Source organism: Nicotiana tabacum, chromosome 23 (assembly GCF_000715075.1).
Source record: "Nicotiana tabacum cultivar K326 chromosome 23, ASM71507v2, whole genome shotgun sequence".
Taxonomy (NCBI): domain Eukaryota; kingdom Viridiplantae; phylum Streptophyta; class Magnoliopsida; order Solanales; family Solanaceae; genus Nicotiana; species Nicotiana tabacum.
In genome coordinates this window covers 22,207,871-22,230,482 of record NC_134102.1, presented here as the reverse complement: position 1 = coordinate 22,230,482, position 22,612 = coordinate 22,207,871, and the positions used below count along the sequence as shown (strand labels likewise).

General features: G+C 37.5%; 1 protein-coding gene and 1 long non-coding RNA gene across 3 annotated transcripts; one reads left to right on the top strand and one right to left on the bottom strand.

Annotated features, from left to right (window-relative positions):
- Nucleotides 1–4,998: 4,998 nt before the first annotated feature.
- On the top strand, nt 4,999–11,027 carry LOC142177645 (uncharacterized). Its single transcript, XR_012706221.1, has 3 exons — nt 4,999–5,159; nt 5,299–5,361; nt 6,684–11,027. It is a non-coding gene; the product is annotated as an uncharacterized LOC142177645 (long non-coding RNA).
- A 727-nt stretch (nt 11,028–11,754) lies between these two features.
- Nucleotides 11,755–22,052, bottom strand: LOC107760446 (calmodulin-binding protein 60 D). 2 transcript variants are annotated; one of them, XM_016578494.2, is made up of 8 exons: nt 21,721–22,052; nt 20,231–20,306; nt 19,200–19,258; nt 15,698–16,191; nt 15,445–15,605; nt 15,146–15,349; nt 14,092–14,329; nt 11,755–12,861 (listed from the first exon to the last, which is right to left on the bottom strand). In XM_016578494.2, the coding sequence occupies exons 1-8, from the start codon at nt 21,813–21,815 to the stop codon at nt 12,308–12,310; spliced, it is 1,881 nt and encodes a 626-aa protein (XP_016433980.1). In that variant the 5' UTR covers nt 21,816–22,052; the 3' UTR covers nt 11,755–12,307. The 2 variants fall into 2 exon arrangements, with proteins under 2 accessions (XP_016433980.1, XP_075102129.1); XM_075246028.1 differs by lacking the exons at nt 19,200–19,258; nt 20,231–20,306 and having other exon boundaries at nt 21,721–21,954.
- Nucleotides 22,053–22,612: the final 560 nt, after the last annotated feature.

Genomic DNA, 22,612 nt, shown 5'->3' with positions numbered 1-22,612 from the left:
TTCAACCTCTATGGAAGATGTACTTTGATGGTGTTGCGCATCGCGGAGGAGCTAGTGTTAGTGTAGTATTTGTCACCTCTCAAGGCGAAGTTCTACCCTACTCTTTTACGTTGACACAACTTTGTTCCAATAATATTGTTGAGTATCAAGCATTAATATTTGGGCTTGAAATGGTTGTTGATATGAAGCAGTTGCAATTTCAAGTCATTGGTGACTACTAGTTAGTGGTCAATCAGCTTTTAGGTAGTTACGAGGTCAAGAAACTTGAACTACGCCTTTATCATAATTATGCTAAGAAATTGATGGGATGAATTGATGATGTGATTATTCAACATGTGCCTAGGAAAGAAAATAAGAAGGTTGATGTTTTAGCTGCCCTAGCTTCATCGCTAACCCTGCCTAATCAAGCGCAAGTTACTATCTGCCAAAAATGAGTAGTACCGCCGCCAAATGAGGGTGAAAGTGAAGAAAATAAACTCGAGCATCTTGTGCTTATTTTTGAAGCTGAGAAGGAAGAATGGAGACAACCCATCATCGACTACTTAAGCTATGGGATACTTCCAGAAAATCCGAGGAGAAGGACTGAAATCCATCGTCGTGCACCTCGCTTCCTTTACTATAAAGATACTCTATACAGAAGGTCATTCGAGGGAGTACTCTTGCGATGCTTAGGGGAAGATGAAGCACTCCAAGCTTTGTAAGAAATATATTCTGGGGTATGTGGGTCACACCAGTCTAGACCAAAGCTCCACTTTCATATAAAAAGGATGGGATATTATTGGCCAATGATGATAAAAGATTGCTTGGACTACGCTCGGAGATGCAAGGCTTGCCAATTCCATGCGAATTTTATTCATCAACCTCCTGAAGTGTTGCACCTGACTGTTGAATCCTGGTCATTTGACGCTTGGGGATTAGATGTTGTTGGACCATTGCCAAAATCCTCTGGTGGACACCTATACATCTTGGTTGCAACTGACTACTTCTCAAAATTGGCTAAAGTTGTGGCTCTTAAGGAAGTAAAGAAGGAAAATGTTGCAAGTTTCATCCGAGTAAACATAATCTATCGCGTTGGCATTCCTCGTTACATAATAACGGATAATGGCAAGACATTTGACAATAGGTTGATGAACAAGATTTGTGATCTCTTTGGCTTCAAGCAACGTAACTCTTCTATGTACAATGTTGCCACCAATTGTCTAGGTGAGGCATTCAACAAGACTCTATGCAACTTATTAAAGAAAGTTGTCTCCAAATCCAAATGGGATTGGACCGTATGGAAGAAGCTCTATGGGCATATAGGATAACTCACCGCACGCCAACACAAGCGACCCCGTATGCACTCGTTTATGGAGTCGAAGCCGTCTTGCCACTCGAGCGTCAAATACCTTCATTGCGATTAGCTATTCAAGAAGGGATCACTGATGAAGAAAATGCTCGACTTCGATTAGCAGAGTTGGAGGCTCTTGATGAGAAGAGGTTTGAAGCTCAACATAGTCTTGAATATTATCAAGATTGATTGTCCCGCACCTTCAATAAAAGAGTTCGCCCGAGATCCTTTCAAGTAGGAGATTAAGTCCTTGCCGTACGAAGACCCATTATTACTTCCCATAAACCTATAGAGAAGTTCACTTCAAAATGGGATGGGCCATATGTCGTACAAGAAGCTTACTCAAGTGGGGCTTACAAACTGGTTGATGCAGATGGCATGAGAATCGGTCCTATCAATGGCAAGTTTTTGAAGAAGTATTATTCTTGAAGTTGCAATGCTCCTTGACGCATGAGCCTAAACTGCAAGTTCCTACACTCCTGACCCACAAGAGTATAAACTGTGTACGGCCCAAAAAAAAAGTCCGCTAGGTTGAAAACCTTGAAAGAGGCGGCCTAGGCAAAAGTTAGAACATAAAAACAAAATAAAAAAAAAATCAACCATTCTGAATTACGGTATGACTTGATCCTCTTCACCGAGGTACGTAGGCAGCTTAGAGTTTCATTCAGAGTTCAGTCGCATAAATTCAAAAGATGCATGTTACCCCAATCATTATTCATAGGAAGAATATTGGAATATAATCCACTTGATTGGAACTAAAAAATCGGGCTTACACGAACTTTGTGTCTTATTGAAGATTGGTGGTCCAAGAGGGGCAAGCCTTCATAGAAAATTGGCATCTCCGATTGATGGATATAGACTTTTAGTAGAAGGCCAAATCTTCAATTTGAAGTCCTCAAGTTCGCCGGTCTTCAAGTAAATTATATAAGCCCTCCAAATCTTCAAGTATGTCGCTCTTTAAGTTGAATTCTGCAAGTCCACCGCCCTTCAAGTTGAAGTCTGGAAGTTCGTCAATCTTTAAGTTAAAGTATTCAATCCCTCCAATTCTTCATGTCCGTCGGTCTTCAATTTGAAGTCCTCAAATTCGCCAATCTTCAGGTTGAATTATTTAAGCCCTACAGGTCTTAAAGTTGAAGTCTTCAAGCCTGCTAATTTTTCAAGTTGAAGTTTAAAAGTCCACCAACTTTTCAAGTCCGTCAAATCTTCAAATTGAAGTTTTCTAATTTGTCAATCTTAAGGTGGACATGTTAGTCCCTTTTCACCTTAAGTTGGTCTCTTCGCGGGTTTGTCCTTTAAAGGAACTATAATTTTTCAATCCTGAGGTGGACGTTGAAGTCCCTTTGCGCCTTAAGTTGACCTCTTCACGGGTTTGTCCTTAAAAGAAACTATAATCTTTCAATCTTAAGGTGGACGTCGAAGTCCCTTTGCACCTTAAGTTGACCTCTTCGTAGGTTTGTCCTTAAAAGGAACTATAATTTTCCAATCTTAAGGTGGACGTGTAAGTTCCTTTGCACCTTAAGTCAGCCTCTTCATGGATTTGATCCTTCTATATGTTGTCATGGATTTGATACGTCTATATGGTGATATGGATTTGTTCGTCTATATGCTGATGTGAAATTTTCCGTTTATATGATGATGGGGATTTGTCCGTCTATATGTTTATATGAATTTATCCGTCTATATAGTGATGTGGATTTGGCCATCTATATAGTAATATGGATTTGTCCGTCTATATGCTGATGTGGATTTGTCCGTCTATATGTTGATGGGGGTTTGTCCGTCTATATGTTGATATAGATTTATCTGTCTATATGCTGATGTGGATTTGTCCGTCTATATGCTGATGGGAATTTGTCCGTCTATATGTTGGTATGAATTTATCCGTCTATATGATAATGTGAATTTGTCCGTTTATATGTTGCGAGGGATTTATCCTCTTGTATGTTGTAGATTTGATCATTTCTATATCGTCATGAATTTATCCTTCTTATTTGGCCTAAAAAAAAAAAAGACAGAAAAGGGGAAAACGCAGAAGAAAACAAAGAATTATCTGTCAACTATGAATTAAAGGGACAAGCAAATACCATAAAGTGATGTTGACTGAGGCTAAGCATACATTATATATAGGCATTAAAGGTAGACCGTGTAAAGATTTTAGTCGATGTGGGATCAATTGCACAAAAGCAGTAAGCTAACTCTTCCGTGTTCCAGTAGGATTTGGCTAGAGCTATTCGATTCGGATTAGGACATGAAAATCGCCGTGTGTGTGAAGTTATTGCAATTGGTCTATTGCTAAAAGGCTATATCCATTTGAAGGTTGGAAATCTTTTACTGCTACGTGGCAAATCTATTTGGAGAATTCAGGCATACTATTGGTGTACTTGTTGAAAGTGACTAATTGTTCCTATGTACATGTGCTTAAGAGATCTTAGTACTTATTTGACTCAAGTGGGCCATGTCAGAAGGAACATAGGTGTCATGCTTTGGTAGCAAGTTATATTATTGTGGAATTCATTACGTATATAATCACTCTCTTTAACCCAAAGGTTGAATGACTAGCAACTTAAGGAAATGTGCCAAGTGTTCAAAAGGAAAGGAAGAGAGGAACGATTTTGGAATTCACTAATCTAGGCAACTTTAAAATTTTGACAGGCAACTAATATTGCAATTTGACGCAAGAGCATGAATGACCATTTGATGTTTATTCCAAGCCTTGCCTTTCAGATTCAACGAGTTTAAACCCGACAAGTCTTGAAATATGGGTGTTTGTACGCATATAAATTTTATTAAAATTAAATTTATAAAATAATTTGGACTATATTTTAAATTCAAGATATTAGTTCAAATAAATATTTTGGGCTAATATAATTGAATTAATTATATAAGTCCAATTTAATTGGGCTACAAATAATGAGCCCACTTCATTAAGTCCAAGATGTCATCTTCCTAGAGGCTCAGTTTGGTGCCACGTGTCAAATGATGTGGCACGCCAAGTCAAACGGAAGAGCCAATAGGATCATGCCACATGTCAAAATGACAAGGCATGCCAAGTCACATTAAAAGGCCAATGAAATCACGCCACGTATGCAAGTGACATGTTCTGGCCAATCAAATGCGGCCTTGTCATACTTCAATTTGATTGGTCGGAAAGAGTTTGTTCTTAACATAACTCTTCCCTCCCACAATTATAAATAGGGGTCTTCATAACTCAGAAAAGACACCAGAAGTTATAACAAGAAGCAAGAAAGAGCTCGTGGATCAAACGCTGCAAATTCCTCCACAAGTTCAAGTTCAAGCAATCAAGTTCAAGTTCAAGTTCAAGCAATCAAGTTCAAGTTCAAGAACGAAGAACAAAGAACAAATCAAGTTCAAGCTCAAGAACAAAGATGTAACACTCCTCAAATCTATAGAAGTTTAAGCACTCGTTAAATATAGAATTAATTTTTTTTTTTAATCTTAAATTATACTTCTATTATGGATTTAAACTCTTGTGATTGATTTTTGAGTTACTTCTCTATTTATAAAGAATTGGATATACAATTGGGGAATATTAATAATTTTAATATTATTAATTATTGAAAGTGGGTATCATTAATTATTAGTTAAGTGAGAACAAAATAAAACAAATAAATAAAAGCAATAATACAAAAATAAGGGGGGGCAAGCCTAAAAGCCCATAAAGGGTTGTTGTAACCAAAAAGGATTGAAAATCCTTATACGAGAACAAGCATTCTCTTCGTTCTCACGAACAGAGAACCACGGCCAGCTTACTCACGCAGGCAACAGGAAGTTCTAGGTTTCTTTACAAATCACTAATTCTTGTACTCAGGTATATAAAATTTTCTATTCTCAATTATCGTACAGTATAAGAATTGGATAGTTAATTACCTTCTTTCTCTGTATCAACAGTAAGTTCCATATTTAGGCGTGAAACTTTGAAATTAATTTAAATGCACTGGTCGTTGTAGAATCAATTATTTGACGGGTATAAATTGGACTGGGGCCTACGTATTGACTCAAGGAGTTTTGAGGTGAGTTGATATAACCCGTTACTAAAGTGGTTTAACTTACAAAAGCACGCATACAAGGTATTTGATGAATTGCTTAAAAGAGTTAATATGTACTTAATTGGAGCGAGTGAGTACCTATTGGCTTAGAATTGTTCTAGTTAAAGTTTAGATAATTTATTCTAATATATTAGCAAACAACACATAAGTTTATCACAGAGAAAGAGAAACAGAAGAATTACTAGTCAACGTTGTAACTCGAAGGACCAGAAAGCAGGCCAATTTCATTTTTAATTTAACTTCCGTAACAACAAAATGAGTTATCATGTGAAAAAGGAACCGTATACACCAAAAGATTCTATGATACTTAGTTACTCCAATGAACATGCATGTCCTATAGATAAATACCATGTCTTTAGCGTATTTTCTTGTAATTCAAAACAAATGAATGAATATAATTGAATGACAGTACTTCTTGCAACATCTATCAAGAAACTAATATAAATATTACGAAGACCAGAAATTCCCAAAAGCTACTACTTTGATTCATTCTTTGAAGGTGTAGAGCTGTTAAGTTGCTGCTGTGCATGTTGTAGAGGCTGTAAATTTTTAATTTATTGTGTTATTCTTATATGCCATTTTCATGTTGAAAATTTATGAAGAAGCAAGAATCTTTAGAAATACTTTTGAATGTTTATTTCATTCTTATACCATGCTTTACATTTAAGGATGCCAGCATGAGTATGTATAGGATGTTCCAGAAAAGATTTAGACTTGAAAAGTCACATGAAGAAGTTTTAGAAAGAAAAGATTTTTGGGAGTATGCTTTATTCTGAGAAGGGGTCATCGTCCAGGCCGAGGGTCCTGACCAAGGCGTTGACTTCCTGAAATTAATTGTGCCAAAGTAGGGAGCACACAAGCCGAGAGTCTCGTTGTTGAGAATTTACTTAGCCAGGCTAAGGTATGATACATGAGCGCTGAGAACCATGAAGCGAGTGGCACCTCGTGGATTGGGCCTATTCGATCAGGTTGGGATCGAACCCGTGCCAATCACACGGTGACTAAGACAGAAATAGGTCAGGATAGTTGGAACTCCCAAAGTATAAAGTGATGTATTTTTTTTTAAAGAAAAAGAAAAAAAATCTTTTAGAATATTCATAAACTGCTATTATGCAATTATTTTAGAATTGTTCTTATAAGCTTTATGTTTTACATGCATTTAGAATCTTTGCTTGTAATATATAGGTTATTAAAGTTTCATCCCCTGTCGTTGAGACTCACGGAGTACAATGGATAGTACTGACGTTCTCTTTTGGGAACCTACGTTGGTCTATGCTACAACGTAGGAACTGATTTTGCAGGCAAGCAGGCTATGGGTTAGGACTTCCCTCACTTCCAGTGCTATTGGTGAGCTCCGCTTTTGTTCGTGGAGTACTCCTTAGAGTCATCTTTATTTAGCTATTTCTTTGTTCACTTAGAGAACTGGCCAGGAAATCTCATGTCCTGAGTAGTGCGTCGGTTTATCAGTAGAGGCTTCATAGACACAGTCGGTGGGTTAAGATTCAGATGTTTTTGATAATAACTTAGCAGTATTTCAGTAGTTACTACGAATAAAGTTTTGGAGTTGATTTATTTTAAATATTTAAATTAATCAAAAGTATTTGTTTAAAGTATTGCCTTGTTGCATATAAAGTTTGAAGTTATAATAGATTTGATAAGCACAAATGGTTCGCTCGGTCATGTTTAGTGATTGGGTGCCGGTCACGGCTTGTTCAGAAAATGGGTCGTGACAAAAGAACAAATCAAGTTCAAGTTCAAGCAATCAAGCTCAAGCTCAAGAACGAAGAACAGATCAAGATTTAAGGAGTACGAGTTCAAATCAAAGTTCGTGCTAGTTGAATTCAAGATCATCGCTCGTGGCAACAAGATATTCAAGATCAAGCTCAAGGGCTCTTGAATTTATTTACTTTTGGAAAGAAGAATCAGAGGATTCATAGAGATAGTACACTCAAATTACTTGAAATCAAATACTATTATTGTTGCGATATTTTTCGGTCTTTATTTTATTTTTTTGACGCAAATTATTGTCTACAAGTAGTTTTAACAAGGTGGTTTTATGTGTCTGGTGTTAGTTACTTCCTCTGTCCCGTTTCATTTGACCTACTTGCTATTTTGGTCTACCTTAAAAAAATTACTTCTTTTTGGTTTGTCCTTTTTGTTTGTTTGTTTTTTTTTTGGGGGGGGGGGAGGAATATTTTTAATGGAACAGTAAACAGCATCAAAAAAAAGTCAAACTTATATGAAAAATGCAGTATTTATTTTCATTTGAGATGATATACTTGTGCCTTTTTATATATACAAACTGTTATTTGTTAATTAGTTGCTTTAGGACTGCAATATTTATATTATTTTCCTGCAGTTTGTATTTTCAGTTTATTAGGAGTTAGTTATCATGGTCAGTTCCATGACTTAAAAGTAGGGTCATGATCTATTTCAGTTTTCTTTTTAGGATATGTTTTAGTACCTGTCTTTCTACAAAATTAATTGAACTCCTTGTATATTAGTTTATCATCTTATCAGTTTTCTTCATATTCTCCCTGCTTCTTGTTGTGTTTAAAAGTAGACATTGTCTTCATCGTGTTTTGTTGTCATTTATGCTTTAAATCTAATAATTGCCATCAGAGCTTTCATCTTAAGGGATCTGTGATCGAGTTGGAGAAGTTATGGATGCTGAAGCGAGTTTCTCACCAATTGTTCCGCCGGTCTTTGATGGAGATAACTATCAGATATGGGCAGTACGAATGGAGACATATTTGGATACTTTGGATATCTGGGAAGCTGTGGAAGAGGATTATGAAATTTCAGTCCTACCAAATAATCCCACCATAGCTCAGATCAAAGCACAAAAGGAAAAGAAGACAAAAAAATCGAAGGCCAAAGCATGATTATTTGTTGTTGTATTGCCAACAGTTTATACGAGGATAATGTCTCTGAAAACTGCTAAAGAAGTATGGGATTATCTCAAGGAAGAGTATGCTGGAGATGAGAGAATAAAAGGTATGCAAGTTTTAAACTTAATTAGGGAGTTTGAATTGCAAAAGATGAAGGAATCTGAAATAGTTAAGGAGTACTCAGATAGGCTTCTGAATATTGCAAATAAGGTGAGGCTACTAGGCTCTACTTAGCAGATTAAAGAATTGTTGAGAAGATTCTCGTAACAGTGCCTGAAAGGTATGAAGCAACAATTACGACCTTAGAAAATACTAAGGATTTGTCACAAATTAGTTTGGCAGAGTTGCTAAATTCCTTGAAAGCTCAAGAGCAAAGAAGGCTTATGAGACAGGATGTTACAACAGAAGGGGCTCTCGCTGCTAAGCACCAGGTTGATGGTAAAAACAAAATAAAGAAGAAGAAGAAGAAGAAGAAGAAGAAACAATCAAGCTTCGAACGAAGGAGAAACATCAACCAACAGTAAAAGTAAGGGAGGAAGTATGAAGAAAAACTACCCCCATTGCCATCACTGTGAAAGAAAAGGTCATCCACCATTCAAATGCTGGAGGAGATCTGATTGATATTTTATACTTCAATTCCATACAAGAGGGGGGTGATTTATGTGGTATCCAATTTTCGCGTGCACTGATGATAGGAGGACATAGTTCTTCTATGTATTCCTTATACTACTGTTGCGGAAATAGTAAATGAGAAAAATAAAGAACACAAGTACTTTTACGTGGAAAACACCCAGCTCAAAAGGTAAAAAGAATCACGACCTACTACTCAGTAGGATTTTTCCCAATACTTCACTAAATCACTGAGCCAAAACATCACTTACAAAACTCTTTGTAAACCTAAGGATTAACTCTAATCTCGTTGTGGCAACCAGCCTCTAACTGTTGCGACAACTTCAAGTTAACTCTAACTTGAATACTCAGAGTACCTAATACAAATGCTTCTAGATAAAGTTGAAAGGTACAACTTGAAAACACCTACTACAATTGAACTAGAATAAAAGACAGACGCTTGGAACTGGTTCTTCTTTCTGGTCCATGTAGCTTTAGGTTCGCATACTTGAATCACACAAGAATTGCTTGCAAAATGCCTTGTTATTTTGCTCTCAACTCACGTTTAACTTCAGCGTTTGTGCATCCCTGTAGAATGAGAACATCCTGCAATATATAGAGTTAATAGAATAATAAATAACTAGAGTTCTAATGCTATACTCTTTCATGGTAGAAGAGTTCTAGTTATCTTCAACTTCTAACTCTTCCCTTATTTAGGATAGAGTTCTCTCGAGTAAGGAGTCCTTCTCCTTATCACTTATGCAACATTTTTGATCAGGAGATATCAGATAAAACAACTTGAGCTTATCTCCTTCACATGCATCCCTTATACTCGAATCTGCCAGTGTCTGTGTATACTATGTATGGACCTGGTTCATGCTTGAGTTCCTTTGTCAATCATCAAAACAAAACTTTACTTGGGTCAACACTGATGTTAAGTGCAAGAAATATAATCAGCTCGGACATGAAGCCGTGATTTGTAAAAATAAGGCCCCGCGGCAGGAAGCAGATGCTCAGGTTGTTGATCAATAAGAAGAGGATCAACTTTTTGTTGCAACATACTTCTCAAGTAAGAGCTCAACGAATTCTTAGTTAATTGATAGTGGTTACACTAACCACATGACTCATGATAGGAGCCTATTCAAGGAGTTGAAGGCCATTGAAATTTCCAAAGTTAGGACAGAAAATTGTGACAATCTTCCTGCCAAAGGAAAATGAACCATAGCTATCAAGACAAACACAAGCACAAAGAGCTTTTCAGAAGTTCTTTATGTACCTGACATTGATCAAAACTTGTTAGTGTAAGACAACTACTTGAAAAAAGATTCAGAATTTACTTCGAAGATCAGCACTGTCAAATCAGTGACGCGGCTAGACATGAAATTTTCAGGGTGAAGATGAGAGGAAGGAGTTTTCCTTTCGATCCAACTGAGAAGCAGATGGCTTATTCCACCAGAGCAAGTGTAACTGAAATTTGGCACTAAAGACTTGGCCATTGTCATCTACAAGTATTGTTGCTGTTGAAGAATGATGATATGACAAGAGGGCTGCCAACTCTAGTTGATCATTTACCAAGTTGTCAAGCTTGTCAATTTGGTAAGCAAAACAGGAAGCAATTCCCTGAAGCATCATGGTGGGCTTCTCAACGGCTGCAACTGATTCACACAGATGTTGAGGACCTCAAAGAACACCCTCCTTAAAAGGTAGCCTCTACCATGTTATTTTCTTTATGAAATACAAATCAGGGGTGGCTGGAATTTTATGGAAGTTTAAGAAGATGGTAGAAAATCAAAGTGGTTGCAGAATCCAATCCATACTGTCTGACAATGGAAAAGAGTATAATTTTGAAGAATTCAACAAATTTTGTGAGGAAGCTGATATTGTTCATCAGCTCACTGCTTCATACTCTCCGCAGCAAAATGGAGTTAGTGAAAGGAGGAATATGTATATAATGGAGATGACACGGACACACGGTGCATGTTGCATGAAAAAGAGCTGCCGAAAAGCTTTTGGACTGAGGCGGTTAATACGGCAGTATTTCTCCAAAACCGACTTCCCACTCAAGTAAAGACCCTAAAAATTCTTGGCAAATTTAAGTAAAGACAAGGTTCAATGGAAGAAAAGATCCATGAGTTAAGAATAAGTTTTATTCTCGATAGAAAACTTCTAATATTATTACTAATATTTATAAATATGAACTTATCTTCTACTTTTCGCTTATTTAGCATAAAGATGACATGAGTTGCGCGTAAATGGAAAAGCGAGATTTTATATAGCTGACCTCAACTTGTTTAGCTAATTTTCAATAAGTTAAGGCATATCTTTACATGGGACGGACTTATTTAAACTCTGAATATTGGAAAGATAATAGGGATTTTTACACAAATAGCCAGCCATATTAAATGTATACTTTTTCTAGCCATATACATAGAACATTAATTATACACATATAATACATAAAATATACATGTATTATATATTCACTGGTTATTTTTAGTTTAAATGGTAGGGTGGGCGACTATTTGGGTTAATTCTTCAAGATAATAATCAGAAATCCGCCTTAGATAGACTTAGCTCATTTGTACAATATAGCCAGGCAATTCTGATTTTAACATAAGCCAGTTTACATACTACAGTATTGGAAATATCTGAATACCTTTAACCTCGCCTTATCTGGGTGCCAAACCACCTGCTTATGTGGCAGTGACAGAAACTAAGCTAGTGATATTATAGACTAAAACTGTTGCCTGAAATGCTGTCTTTAATGAAAAATTAAAGTTGCATCTTGTATTTTCCTGTATGGTAGCTAATCTACATTTTGGTTTATATATTATTGTTAAGTTATGTGGCTATAATATTCACAATTAACTGGTCCATTTCAAATGCAATTATATCAAATACAGAGGGCATCATATTGTAATAAAACATGATATCAAATGCTTAAAGTCCCTACATACTCTATAGAAAATGCACCATTATATTTTCTTTTTATGAGACTGCGCCTGAATAAAACACTAGGAACTACAAGACTAGTTAATATTAGTAAGAAATTACACTAGCTCAAAATCTTGAGTAAAGAGAAATGAAGTCACTTGCATGTCTCCCAGGAGTAGCTTATGTCCTTTTCAACTTGGGTCTAGCTTTCAGTCAAAATCAAGAACACTGATATAGTCTTCAAAATGCAGACTATATGCTGTGATAATTTAAGTGCACTTCCAGATGTTAGATTGAGCTCAAACTAGCACCAGATGCATATTCATGGCTGGACCAAACTCCACGTCCGAGCAATAGTGCTTCTCAGAGTAAGCCCAAACATCACATCACGCACGTACCTCACGAGCAACTCATTTTATCAAATTCAAAGTGTATTCAGCCTCCAAGTGGATGTTGTGAGAAGTGTAAAATCAAATCTAGGTGTCATCCAATTCAACAATTTGTGCTCTTTTCTCAGCGGCTTTCTTTCTGATAAAGATGCCCCATCTCAATGCTGCTTTCAGTTTAAGCCACCCAACAACAGCCTTGCCTGAACGCGTGCGATCCTCTTGAAAACCATAGGTTGAAGACATGCTGGGCATGTATGATGGTCCATACGGGTAATTATCTTCTGTGTTACTAGAAGAAGCATGATTCTGGCCACCCATGTTGAAAATACGGAGAAGATGCTGCATGTCTTCGTTCTCTAGCATCTCATGACTTCTCATCCGTATTTCTTCCTCTGCGAAGAAGTCATCGGTTCCCTTATAGGATGGATTAGGAGTGCTAGCCGCATAAAAGCTAGAAAACGATGACTCCGGTGGGCGAAGGGCCTGAATACTCTCACTTCCAGGTGGCTGAGTTTGTTGTGACGTGCCCACAAAGTGGTGGTTCTGAGGGGGAAACGAAGCAACATTTAACTGTTCATTGACACTTAGATTCATTTTCTGAGACTGTATGGTATATGAACCAGTACGGCTATCATTATACCCTGGAAAACAGAGAATATGCTCAATACTTGGTAAATGTTATGTAAGAGAGTAGAGACAAGAAGGTGTCATAGCATATCTAATGAGTTAGCATAGTTGAGCAGTTATTCATGCATATACCAGCCAATTGTTAAGTGAGTTATAAAGCATTACAGGGCTTAACTAGTATGACTGTCACAATATGCGAGTAAAATATGTAGCTTAAGAAACTGACTCTATTCCATTTTATGAGACAAATTGACTAAGCATGGTGACTCAGAAGTCAATTCAACTTGTACATTATTTTAGTAGTAAAGGAAGGAAATAGGTGCTTCTAAGTTGGTTTAGGAGTAAAACACTACATCATCATTACTTGAATTATTAGTGCATTTTGATGTCTTGGCCAGGCTCTGCCAAGGTATTGTCTGCTTTGGTCCGACCCTCTGGGCCTCGAGGCTTTTGAGCCTCATGGTTTTGTCCCCTTTGACTTTAACCCATAAGACATCTCAACAGTTGAATCCTGAACTCGCTACTATATGGTCCCTAACTTTTCCCTCCTATCCTGATATGGAATTTGCCTAGGGCAAGTTCCACCGCGAACACTCTTTCCAGTTCAATTGCTAGCAGTCCATGGTGCATTTGAATGCTCTCGTGTAACCACCCCCCACCCACAAAAAAAAAGTTGGAGAAGTAACAGTTAACCAATGTATGCAATGGAATTTTTTCATAGCTCTCAGTTTTAATACCACCTGTCACGGTCCAGACAACTGCCAAGGTATTGTCCACTTTGGCTCGACCCCTCTAGGTCAGTTTTTGGACCTCACAGTTTTGTCCCCTTGAGCTTCAACCCAAAAGGCGCCTCAAAAATTGAATCATGAACTCGCCCTTATATGCCCCCAACTTTCCCTCCCATTCCGATGAGAGATTTTCCTAAGGCAACACCACAATATCACACGTTTAGGACAATATTGAGTCTTGATGGTTTAAGCATAAGGAAAAAGGGCACGCCAGAGTGTGCCCAATTCATTATTTGACACTCAGACTTCAGGCTTATGTTTCTGGAAGTGTGGAAAAGTTTCTTATCATTTAGATCCGTCTCTTCTACCAATGAATTATCTTTCAAGTTAGTGAAAGAGTTCAGTAAGAAGCCAAAGCAGCAGTAAAAGCAAAGAAATAGGCCAAATTTAACACACTTTAACATGAACATATCTTAGTCACAAAACTAATATCTTGCATCTAATGTATATTTATACCTCCAATGTTCAGCCCTGGATCCATTGTAGGCTGCTCTGATGAAATTGAAGCAGGAAAACTTGGTAGATTGAGTTGATGATCAAACGAACTTGAATGGCTCTGAGAGCCAGTTGTAAGATCATTCTGAGGACCATCTGAGGTTTTATTCTGATTAAGGCTCAAAAGAGATTCGCCATCATATTCAACAACATTCATCCAGTTGTCATATGCCTTCTTGACTAAGGTGTCCACATATTCCTGCAAGAACACTTTGATGTTTTCTTAAGCTCTCCTCATACAGGGGAAATAAAATAATCCAAAGTCAAGTTTATGGAAAAGATAGTAACATGTTACATAGTAATGACCACTACTTTCAAAATTTTAGCATATGACACATAGGGGCGGAGCTACAGTTTTGCTTACGGGTTAGGCAATAACTTTGTCTTGCACCCTGTATTTGTGTTTAAAAATCCACCAAATATGTATAAATATTTTATCCAGAACCTAGTAAGCAGCCTTTTCTAGAATTCAGAACCCACAAACTCAAAATCCTAGCTCCACCCCTGAATCGACACAAACAAACTAGAGAGGGCAAGCTGCATCTGAGTATGGAGCTGATCGAGCGAGTGGGGTTGGATGTAGATAGGTTAAAATGGATTAAGTAAAAGATTCAGTCTCAAATGATTTTGGGTCAAACATGTTTGGGTAGACTGTGCAAACAACGAAAATCTAGACCTAATGCTTTTAGGAACATGCTCAATAGCAGCCATTTCCTTGATTTCAGTATCAAATATGACAATTTAAACATTTTCCTGGAGGTGCTCGAAAAGATGAATTCCTCTCTGCTTTTACCGCAAGCAACTAGAGGGAGCATATTATTCTCTCTTTTGTTTTCTTTTACAAACTGTTCAATGGCTCCATAACAACTTATTCAAAATTAGAAAAAGAGAAAAAAAAATCAAAGACACTTAGTTATGTAAAACAATATCGACAACAACAATAATAACTATCCTCAGTCCCAAAGAAGTTAGGAAAGACAATGATTCAAAGGAGGAAAAACTCAAGATTACAAACCTTTTGATTCTCCAAAAGAGAATTAACTGAATGAAACTGTCCGCCAGAGATTAAACCACACAACTCATAGATATTGCTAAAAACAACCCCAACACTCCTCATATCATCAGGATAGTAGACATAGAGCTTCCCATTAAGAACACAGGTTTTCGCATGCTCCACTAGAGTATCCCACATCTTATTTGACATTCCACTTCCCAGGATCTGTCACAATAAGGTGAAAAACAAAAAAAGAAATTTTTAATATGCAACCACAATCATCATATAATTATCCAACACGACAACTTTAATATTATTACATTTCGGAGCCTCTGAGAGTCTCTCACAATGAGTCGCAGGAAGTCTTCCACCGTATATATGCCAGCTTTATTTAGCCTCTTGTGGAATGATCCATCTTTCCCTATCTTTTCCAATCTCCAAACGTCATCATTTAATGCAGGTGGATAATGTTTCTTGTACACTGAAGAAGAAGACAGTCAAAGAATTATAAAAGATAAGATAATTGTAATTTGCATACAAAATGGCATATAATTTGAAATAATATAGACTTACATTCTCCTCGATGATCCTTCACACTAAAGGCTTCTGTTTTTGCCTCACGAATGTGCACTCCCTCGCGCGAACCTGATACGACTTTTAAGCCTAGTCTGAACTTTCTGCTTCTAATCCAACTAGAGTTGTCGGTAAATGTCAGCTCGCCAAGGCTACCTACACCGTCCTTCAATATCACTTGCAAGTCTCCTGTAAGTAGCGGCCTTTTACCTTCACGCTCCTTCACAATATGAGATTCAAATTCTTCTCGAGTCCAGACATCATCATCCTCGTTATTAAAATCTCCTCCAAGTACAACAACATCTAGTTTAACAGCGGACTCTGGACCCGATGTTACAACATGGCCTGTATTTCCGTCAATCAAGACAATATGGATTGCAGAACCCCGCTCTCCTTCTACTTTCCCTCCTGTAAAGAGTGGCAGTGACAATTTAGACCTGAACTGAAGCTGCAAATTTCTCCCATCTGGACCTTCAATTCTGTTTGGAGAAACCCTGCATAATGTTTTAGTTGTTCAATATCAAGACAGAGAGAAAAGTTATTTAAAGCAAAATTATTAAAGTTGCTGGTAAAGTTGTTTCCATATGACCAGGAGGTCATGGGTTCGAGCTGTGGAAACAGTTTCTTGCAGAAGTGCAGGGTAAGGCTGCATGCAATAGACCCTTGTGGTCCGGCCCTTCCCCGGACCCTGAGCATAGCGGGAGCTTAGTGCACCGGGCTCCCCTACCACGGGAACTCACGCAAGAATAGGCATTACTCTAGCTTCTGAGGGGATTGCTTGAGTGGCAAAGAGCTTAGCCAATAAGCTCAAGTTCTGATCCAAATTTATGGCAGGCAGTTTATTTAAAGCAAATCTATTCAACACTCTTCGGAGAAGAAACAAGATTGCATATTTTTGAGTAACATGCAAATGTTAGTCATAATACTTCTTGGAAGACTAGCCATAAATCCTTGCAATTTAGAAAATGAAAGTCAGCAGCAATGACATTAAAAACACATTTGAAGCTTGGAGCTGTGATAAATTACAATAAAACCACTGCAGCAAAGGGTAATTTCTCTTTGAAGAGGTTCACGTATAAGATACTGTGGAAACTATATAAAGGTGAGCAAATCATTAAGTGAGAGAAAATAGACGATTCCAATCTGATTGATGCCTTGCCCATATCCATTTATTATGCTTTAATGTCTAACTACTTGTAGAGCTCTTTAACAATAGAAAGACTTGAGGACACCACTTAGAAACAATTTTTTAACTCTCTAATACCTTTCCAAACTGATTTTCTGTAACCAGTCTTTTGAAAATTCTAGCTTCGATTTTCCGCGGCACTATCATTGCATGACGAATGCAAATACAAAATCTACAACTTGGACTGTCATCAACAAATTGATCGCCAGAACAATAATGAATACAGGGCTGCTATAACTAAGGGTGCCAGCCAAGGTGTGGCTAAGAGGTCAATGGAGCAGGTGAAAATCATATGAGACCAGGGTTCAAATCCCAACAGAGGCAAAAAGCATTAGAGGATTTATTCTCATGTGCCTAAGCCTTGGTGGAAAGACTTATCCTATGATATTTGTGCTAGCGGGAGGTAGCAGGTAGTCAGTAGTATAATCGAGGTGTGAGTGAGCTACCACAGACACCATGATTACAACAACAACCAAAAAAAAAAAGCCCCCGTGAAATCCCACAAGTGGGGTTTGGGGAGGGTAATGTATACACAGACCTTATCCCTGCCTTCATAAAGTAGGAAGGTTGTTTCCAAAAGACCCTCAGCTCAAGAACAGTAAAAATGAAGCAACAGAGAAACAATAGCAGCAACAAGGTAATAAGACAATGGAAGCAAATAATATAACGAGTAATAACAGAGATCCAAGGATACGAAACTACAAGAATAGTGCATATCCTACTAATATTAATGACACACCGCATAAAAACAAGGACTAGGAATAGGAAAATACCTGACTAGTACTACTACTACTAGTAAGACAAGGCGAAACTATAGACTGTCTATCAACCCACCACCCTAATTCTCGACCTCCACAAACCTTTCTATCGAGGGTCATGTCCTCGATAAACTGGAGCAGAGTCATGTCCTGCCTAATCACCTCACCCTAGTTCTTCTAGACCCCTCCTCTGACTCGCCATGTGCAACCTCTCACACCTCCTACCGGGGCATCAGAGTCTCTCATGTTCACATGTCCGAACCATCTACGCCTCAATTCCCGCAACTTATCTTCAACAGGAGCCACACCCACTTTGTCCCTAATATATTCATTCATAATCTTGTCTTTTCTAATATGCCCACACATCCATTTCAACATCCTCATTTCTGCTACTTTCATCTTCTGGGCATGAGATTTCTTAACTGCCCAACACTCGACTCCATACAACATGGCCGGTGTAACTACTGCTTTGTAGAACTTGCTCTTAAGTCTAGGTGGCACATTCTTGTCACACAAAACACCATAAGCGAGCCTCTATTTCAACCACCCTGCTCTTATACAATGTGCAACATCCTCGTCAATCTTCCCGTTACTCTGTATTATAGACCCAAGATATTTAAAACTATCTCTCTTGGAGATGACTTGTGTATCAAGCTTCACGCCCACTTCTGCTTCATGCGTCCCAACACTGAACTGACACTCCAAGTATTCTGTTTTGTCCTGCTCAACTTGAAACATTTAGACTCTAGGGTCGTCACCACACCTCCAGCCTAGCACTAACCCCGCAGCGCGTCTCGTCAATCAGCATATATCTCTGCAAATAACATACACCATGGCACCTCCCCTTGGATGTGTCGCGTCAGCACATCCATCGCCAGGGCAAATAAAAATGGGCTAAGAGTTGATCCCTGATACAACCCCATCACCACCGGAAAATAATCCGAGTCTCCTCCCACAGTCCTCACCCGAGTCTTAGCACCATCATACATGTTCTTAATCACCCTAATGTACGTTACCGGAACGCCGCTAACCTCCAAACATCTCCATAGAACCTCCATGGGGACTTTGTCGTAGGCTTTTTCTAGGTCAATGAACGCCATATGGAAGTCCTTCTTCCTCTCCCTATACTGCTCCATCAACCTCCTCACAAGACGGATAGCTTATGTAGTAGACCACCCCGGCATAAATCCGAACTGATTCTCCGAAATAGACACACTCCGTCTCATCCTCCTCTCCACTACCCTCTCCCAAATTTTTATGGTGTGACTCAGCAGCTTGATATTCCTATAGTTGGTGCAATTCTGGACATCATTATTTTAAAAAAATAATAAAATAAAATAAATGGTGCCAGCCTGACCTAAATTTAATACGGAAACCAGGCAGAGCTCTCTAGTGTACCAACTTCTGAAGTTCGCATCTCAATTCTATTTCAGGCAACATTCATAACTCCAAGATTGAGTCAAATGATCTCCAATGGATCAATTGTTAAATACCTAGAAAATAGTGTGTAAGTCAAACCTATGTTCTGAAACATCTAATGAAGGTGTGTGAGCCATACCTTGCATTAAGTTTAGCGGGGCCAAGTTTTGCCAATGCACGCTCCACTTCTTCACTAACCTGGTGGGCACACAGGAATAACCAGAAATAATGATACAAGAACCGTTAAATCTAGAAGACATCTTGTTCAGGTACAACAAGAAAGAAAGATCATGCATTTTGCAATAATACCAAAAACAGGAAAGATAAGCACACTAGAGTATTTTTTCCAACCAATATAGGAGCTCATGGACTGGTAAATAAACTTACTACCATGCATCAGTACATGAATAAAAATAGCAATCCAAACAGTATTCACAATGAAACCTTGAAATTAAGATCAACAAATCATTTTCTCATAGACCAACTGAAGTTACCTATTGTGTCTAACATAAAAGAACATCTGACACACTTAAAAATGTCAAATAAGAAAGAAAAACTTGAGTAAATGGCATATTGAGGAAGCATTTAAACCGTGCTGATAGGCAAAGATATTACGACCACTCTCGCGGGGGGAGAGGGGGAAGGATGGAAGGAGGGAGAGAGAGAGAGACAACTAACATAGAGATTAGAGAGAGAGAGAGAGAGAGAGAGAGAGAGAGAGAGAGAGAGAGAGAGAGAGAGAGAGAGAGAGAGAGAGAGAGACTTACCTAAAAATTGAGTGAGGTGAAGAATTCGTCAAAAACAGTGACGTTATCAGACAAATGGTCTCATAATCCCTTGCAATAAAACTCATCAATTCTAAGCAGTGCATCGAGCTCAAATATCTATAACTTGTCCTATTTAGCTTGTCTAAACATAATTTATGCAGCTTTTCATTTTTTTAGTTTTAAACTTTCTTATACACTAGGAAGTGAATATCTGATAGTTTCCAACTCATACTGGAATTAGATACACTGTCCCAGGCTCCCAGCAGATATATATTTTTACAGGATATAACTGATGTGTGGTTGAAATTTCCATGTATTAAGGTAATAATTAGATATTACAAAGAAAGGGTTCCTAACATTCAATGAGCGGCAAGAGAATTTAGAAAAGACCTAGTAGTCTTACAACTCTCCGAAGAATTGGCTCCAGTGATGAGCAAAGTTTCTGCAGACTGTCCACCTTTAGCGCTTCAACAATAACACTGCACTAACCATGTACTTTTCAATAAATGATGCTATAATTACCACAAATGACACACAGAAAGATGAGCTCGGCTACAATAGGTTTTGAACTTCAGCTTCTCAGAGAAGAATAAGACAATCCAGTTCACACAATTTCATGTTTTATTGAAGCACAGGATATTACATCCAATACCTATTAGTATACTGTTCTGCATTAAAATTAAAAAATAAAACCAAAAAAAAGACTATGAACGGAAGTAGAGATTTTTAAAATGAAAAAATTTGTAGTCTCAATGGTGACAATAAAAGTAATAAAGTTGATTGACCATCACATACAATAGGTCTGTGAGAGAAGCATCTTCAAATTGGTGTGTCTGAGATGCCAAAGTGTTTTGAGGATTCAAACGGATGTGCTTGAGATGCTCATGTACATTCGCGGTTGCAAATTAGAGGGGCTAACATAAATCTCTTTGCGAGGTTCGGCTAATCTATTGGCAGTTGAGTTGAAAGCTCAAACTTTGATTAACCTATGGGAACTGACCTACTACACCGCTATTACTGTGGCAATTGCCATATCCATTTTGCAAGATACTGGCAATAAAGGTGGCAACGGTCACAAATTTAGCTCAGATCACCTCAATTGACTTCCTCAGGAAACACCAGTCCATATATTACTCTTAACAAATTGAGCCATAATACAGCAGACAGCAATATGAACCTTCTCAAGTACTGCACCATATCTATAGGTCCCAGTAATGCAATAAAAATTGAACTTAAGAGAACACGCTTCAATTTTCACTAGGAGAACCAAAAACGTTAAGCTAGTTATCACACCAAAATTAACTCTTCATTCCCTCAATTGAAAAATAACCATCAAATTGAGTACTCCCTCGCTATGTTACGCAGGGTCTTCACGGTAATACCACAAACATATCCCATTATGCTACCAGAGACGGACCTATGTTATAGAATGAGGGGTCACCATTGCCATAAATAGCTCAGCACATATATAGAAAGAAAGAAGCACTAAAACCTTGACCTTAAAAAAAATCACTAAAACCCATGTTACCTGGCGCATAATCTACATTGGTGTACAAGTAAAATCCATCTAACATAGACTAATACCCAATATATGACACAAACTATTACCCCTTCTGTCCCAATTTACTAATACCCAATATATGACACAAAATATTACTCCATTTGTTCTAATTTATGTGACACGCGTTTCTTTTTAGTCTGTTTCAGAAAATGATACATTTCTATAAATAGATTTTATTTATAAATTTTTCATTTTATATTATAGTCACTGTTATGACATATTTAAGACTGCATCTATCAAAAGTCAAACTTTGTCACATAAATAAAAACGAGAGAGTATAATTTAAATATATAGTTCTTGATGAATTAAAAAAAGGAAATATGGTAAAATACCTAGCAAGAGCTGGTCTTTTCCTATCAGGTTGACTTTCCTCATTAGTACTAGCATCAATTGTACGTTTTTCTCCACTCATGTAACTCCTCTGCATTTTTCTCTTATTGGGATCTGATTTTTTAACTGTTTTAAGCTCCCAGGGAATCAGATTCTTAACGGCAAAAAGAAGATTAAAAGGAGGAAAAAATAAAGCAAGAAACTGAAGATGAAAGTGAAAGGGGAAAGCGGGAAAATTGAAAGAAGAGAGAAATGGTTGAGAGGCTTCGCGGAAAGTTCGAGGAAGATCATTGGATTCTGCACTAACTGTTAAAAGGTTACTGTTTTGATGGCTGCCTCTCTTTGGCTTGAACTATGGATTTATTGAAAAGATTTTTACCACTATGAACCAAACAATGTTAAATTATTAGTATGATTTAAGATATAAATTAAAATTAAAAAAATATGGAAATGGGTCAAAAATATTCCTATCATTTGATAAATAATTTATATTTTTCATCTGCCCATCTTTTGGTATAAAAATATATACAATATTATCTTTCGGACTAAAAATACTCCCACAACTAATGACCCTTTTTAATATGTTATCATTTTATTGGGACAGGTGGCTCCCAGTTTGTATGTCAAGCAACTATGATTTTGTCCTCTTGAAATTTAGATTTTGTCTTCTTGGGCTTCTTGTTCATTTTTTTAAAAGATAAAAAGAAGATATAGAATCTCTAAAATGGAGTTTAATATTTTTGAAATGATGAAATTTGTATCTTCTAATTTATTCAATGCTATGGTTACGAGCTTAATTGGTTCTTCGGTTGAACACAAATAGAATAAAGAGGAGTTCGTATTTTGAATATTTATTATTTTTATGAGCACTAATCGAATCATTGTTTGAGCTTT